This window comes from Taudactylus pleione, unplaced genomic scaffold (assembly GCF_031769625.1).
Source record: "Taudactylus pleione unplaced genomic scaffold, aTauple2 ptg000087l, whole genome shotgun sequence".
Taxonomy (NCBI): Eukaryota; Metazoa; Chordata; class Amphibia; order Anura; family Myobatrachidae; genus Taudactylus; species Taudactylus pleione.
Window position 1 is genome coordinate 6481802 of NW_028284489.1, and position 3377 is coordinate 6485178.

The 3377-nt window shown below is 42.4% G+C and overlaps 1 protein-coding gene across 1 annotated transcript; it reads left to right on the forward strand.

The window, feature by feature from the left end:
• Positions 1-1670: 1670 nt before the first annotated feature.
• On the forward strand, positions 1671-2603 carry LOC148529057 (olfactory receptor 13G1-like). Its single transcript, XM_088468978.1, has one exon. It carries the CDS (start codon positions 1671-1673, stop codon positions 2601-2603), a length of 933 nt encoding a protein of 310 aa, XP_088325104.1.
• Positions 2604-3377: the final 774 nt, after the last annotated feature.

The following is a 3377-nucleotide window of genomic DNA, read 5'->3' on the forward strand; positions in this document are numbered from 1 at the left end:
TGCAATGCCCACTGTAGTGGTGCCCCTTATGCAATGCCCACTGTAGAGGTGCCCCAATTAGTAGTGCCCCCAGTGGTAGTGTCCCTTATGCAGAGCCCCCAGTAGAGTTGCCCCTTATGCAGTGCCCCCAGTAGTGGTGCCCCTTATGCAGTGCCTCCCTATGCAATGCCCCCATTAGGAGTGCTTCCAGTAGTAATGTCCCCATTGGTAGTGCCCCCGGTAGAAGTGCCCCTTACACAAAAAGAAACACACAATAGTTACCTTAAGCCCCGCTCCTGCATCCACTGCCATCCGACTGCTCCTAACTATGGGAGAGACATTGTGACCACTGAGGGAGCCGGAAGGCAGAGCTCAGGAGTGAGCTCCAGCCTCCAGCTGCCGCTGTAGGGGAGGAGCCGGGCGCCCGCTGGTAACAAAATCTCAGTAGGCGCCTGGAAATTGGAGTAGGCAGCGGTGGTGCCTCTCTAGCCTGGTGCCTACCTGCAGTGCATTGCGCCAGCCCTGCGTCTCACCCCAGTCTGCTGCCCAAGCTCCTGCTACTGATGGGGCATAAAAAAGTGAAAATTACAGAAATGGTGTAAAGCAGGAAGGTGCAGGAGGCCACATGTGGAGGCTCAGAGAGCTGCAGATAGCCCTATGTCTGGTTGTTGCCAATCACTAGCTTAGATACATTGCATTATTTAACATTTTACTAAAGGTCAATTTTAATCGAATTAAAATCGAAAAAAAAAATCAATGTGTTTCTGAGGCTAAATCACACATTTACTAATACTAGTAAATGTGTGATTTAGCCTCAGAAACACATCAATGCTGATCGATTAAAATCGACCTTTAGTAAATATACCCCCTTGCCTCTATATTCTCTTTGCATTTGTACTATGTAGGTACAATATATAAATACAGACAATAAAAAGTTGGAGCACTACTATTTATAACTGTAGGCCCATTTCAAAGATGGAAGCAATACTGATGTTTACACATTTGAGCGACTATTGGTGGTCTGCACATACATCTGAGTGCATGTGTCACGTTTCATTAGCGATGTCGCTTGCAGTAAGGAATTATACACACAGTAATTGACAGGCGCAGGGGCTTTTTGTGGGTGGCAACGGGGGATGACACTAAAACGCATGCGTGATGCAACCCTTTCCGGAGCGCGTCTCTGTCTGTGCCTGTGATCCTGTACACAGTAAAAATGGCTCTGGCGTCTCGATTCCTACATCTATTCTGCGTGACCAATGGCTTAATCAGAAGGTCGATTATATCAACCGATGCTGCGTCTTTGTATGAGGTTGCTTGATATTACAAAGCCTCAAAACAAATCCTGATGGCTGTGGCATTTGCATATTTTCGTACAGCCGATGGATGAATACACATTTGCAGTTGCAGCAGCATTAGTTTACATCTCTGAATCAGGCCACTGTAATCTGCCAAAAATGAACACAGCGCTGCAATCAGCTTAAGCTACTACATCCACAAGCATTCAACAGGCTGAACATTTCTTATCTGCTAGTTACATGTCAGCAATTATTATTTTCTTCACATTTTAAAAATATCTACACCACAACAAAATAGTATTTGCTTCTTAGTAAAGTTCACGGAACATTTTTTTACACAATACCCTTCATAATGTTTTGCAGGAATTCTCTTCTCATTAGATGGCATCCAAAATGAATCAGACTTCATCTATGCAATTCCTCCTTGTAGGACTCTCCCACTACCCAAGTCTCCAGCCTCTATTCTTTATCATTTTCCTATTGATCTACCTGATGGCATTCGCTGGAAATATACTAATATCTGTTGTTATTAGTACGGATTCTTGTCTTCACACACCAATGTATTTTTTTCTCATTAATCTTTCCATATTGGATATTTGCTGCACAACTGCTGCTATTCCTAAAATGCTCCAGATACTTGTTATGGATCAGAAGACAATCTCATACACTGGCTGCATTTCCCAATTGTATCTCTTCACTGCTGCCTTGAGTACGGAACTGATTCTTCTGACAGTGATGGCGTATGACAGATACATTGCAATCTGTTTCCCTTTACATTACAAGACAATAATGAGCCGGACAGCTTGTGTATGTTTGGCTGGAGCTGCTTGGATTTTGGGTTCAGTGAACTCAATGACACACACATGCCTTATACTAAAACTCTCCTTTAGGGAACAAAACATCATTGACCATTTTTTCTGCGAGATTCCTCCAGTATTAAAGCTGGCTAATTCTGACACATACATCAATGATGTTGTCATCGTGGCATCTGATGTGCTTCTGGGAATGATTTGTTTCATGCTGACTGTTATTTCATATACATACATCATTTCAACCATCATGAAAATACGTTCTGCTGCGAAGAAGAAGAAGGCTTTCTCCACCTGTGCGTCTCACCTCACCGTAGTGACTCTCTTCTATGGTGGTGTCATCTACACCTATGTAAGGCCTGCCTTTAGCAAACACTTGGAAGCTGATAAAGTTGTATCTGCACTATATGCCATTGCATCTCCAGTATTAAATCCTGTTATATACAGCCTCAGAAACAAGGAGGTTATTAATGCCATTAATAAGACATTTCTAAGAAAAAAATTGTTGCAAAAATGAGTCACCTCCTTAAGGGGCCTATTCATTATTCGTTATGGGCCCATTACATTTGTGGAAATGTTAGACTTCACATGTTCTTGGTAATGAACCTATTCATTATGAGGGGCTCAGTATTTAAAAAACTCAGAAAACTGAAGGTTTTTGTAGTTTACTTGCAGGAACCAATAGCATCTTCAGATGTCATTGGTTACCAGAGCCCCGCTGCTGCCACTGCACTTTGTGCCCTGTGCATGTGTACACTCCGGTCACACATGTGCAGTCAGCCAGATAGACAGACAGAGGTAAGTATCACTGCTACTTCTGTAGCAGTGTTAGGGATCGCAGCTTTTCGGAACAGCTGTTCCTGCATCAGAGCAATACTGATCATCTCTGGTAGTTAAGTATCCACCTCCGCAACTCATGTCAAGTTGGATACTTAATTACCAGGGGCCACACTGACCCCAATGATGAATAGGCTTCTTAATGTCATAATATATGTAATTGGTGGATTTTTTTTTTTTTTTTTATGTACTCCTCATTCAAAACAAAGCAACATTTGATTTATGTATAAATTTAGAGAAAAATTTGGACAGCACTTGAGAAGCATAGATTAAAACTGGTAAATTAGGCATCTGTAGAAAATACAGTATATATACACCAATCAGGCATAACATTGAATTACCCATTGTGTGGGTCCCCCTCTTGCAGCCAAAAAAACACGTTGAGGCTTGGACTCCACAAGACATCTAATTGTGCCCTGTGGTATCTGACACCAAAACGTAAACAGCAGATCCT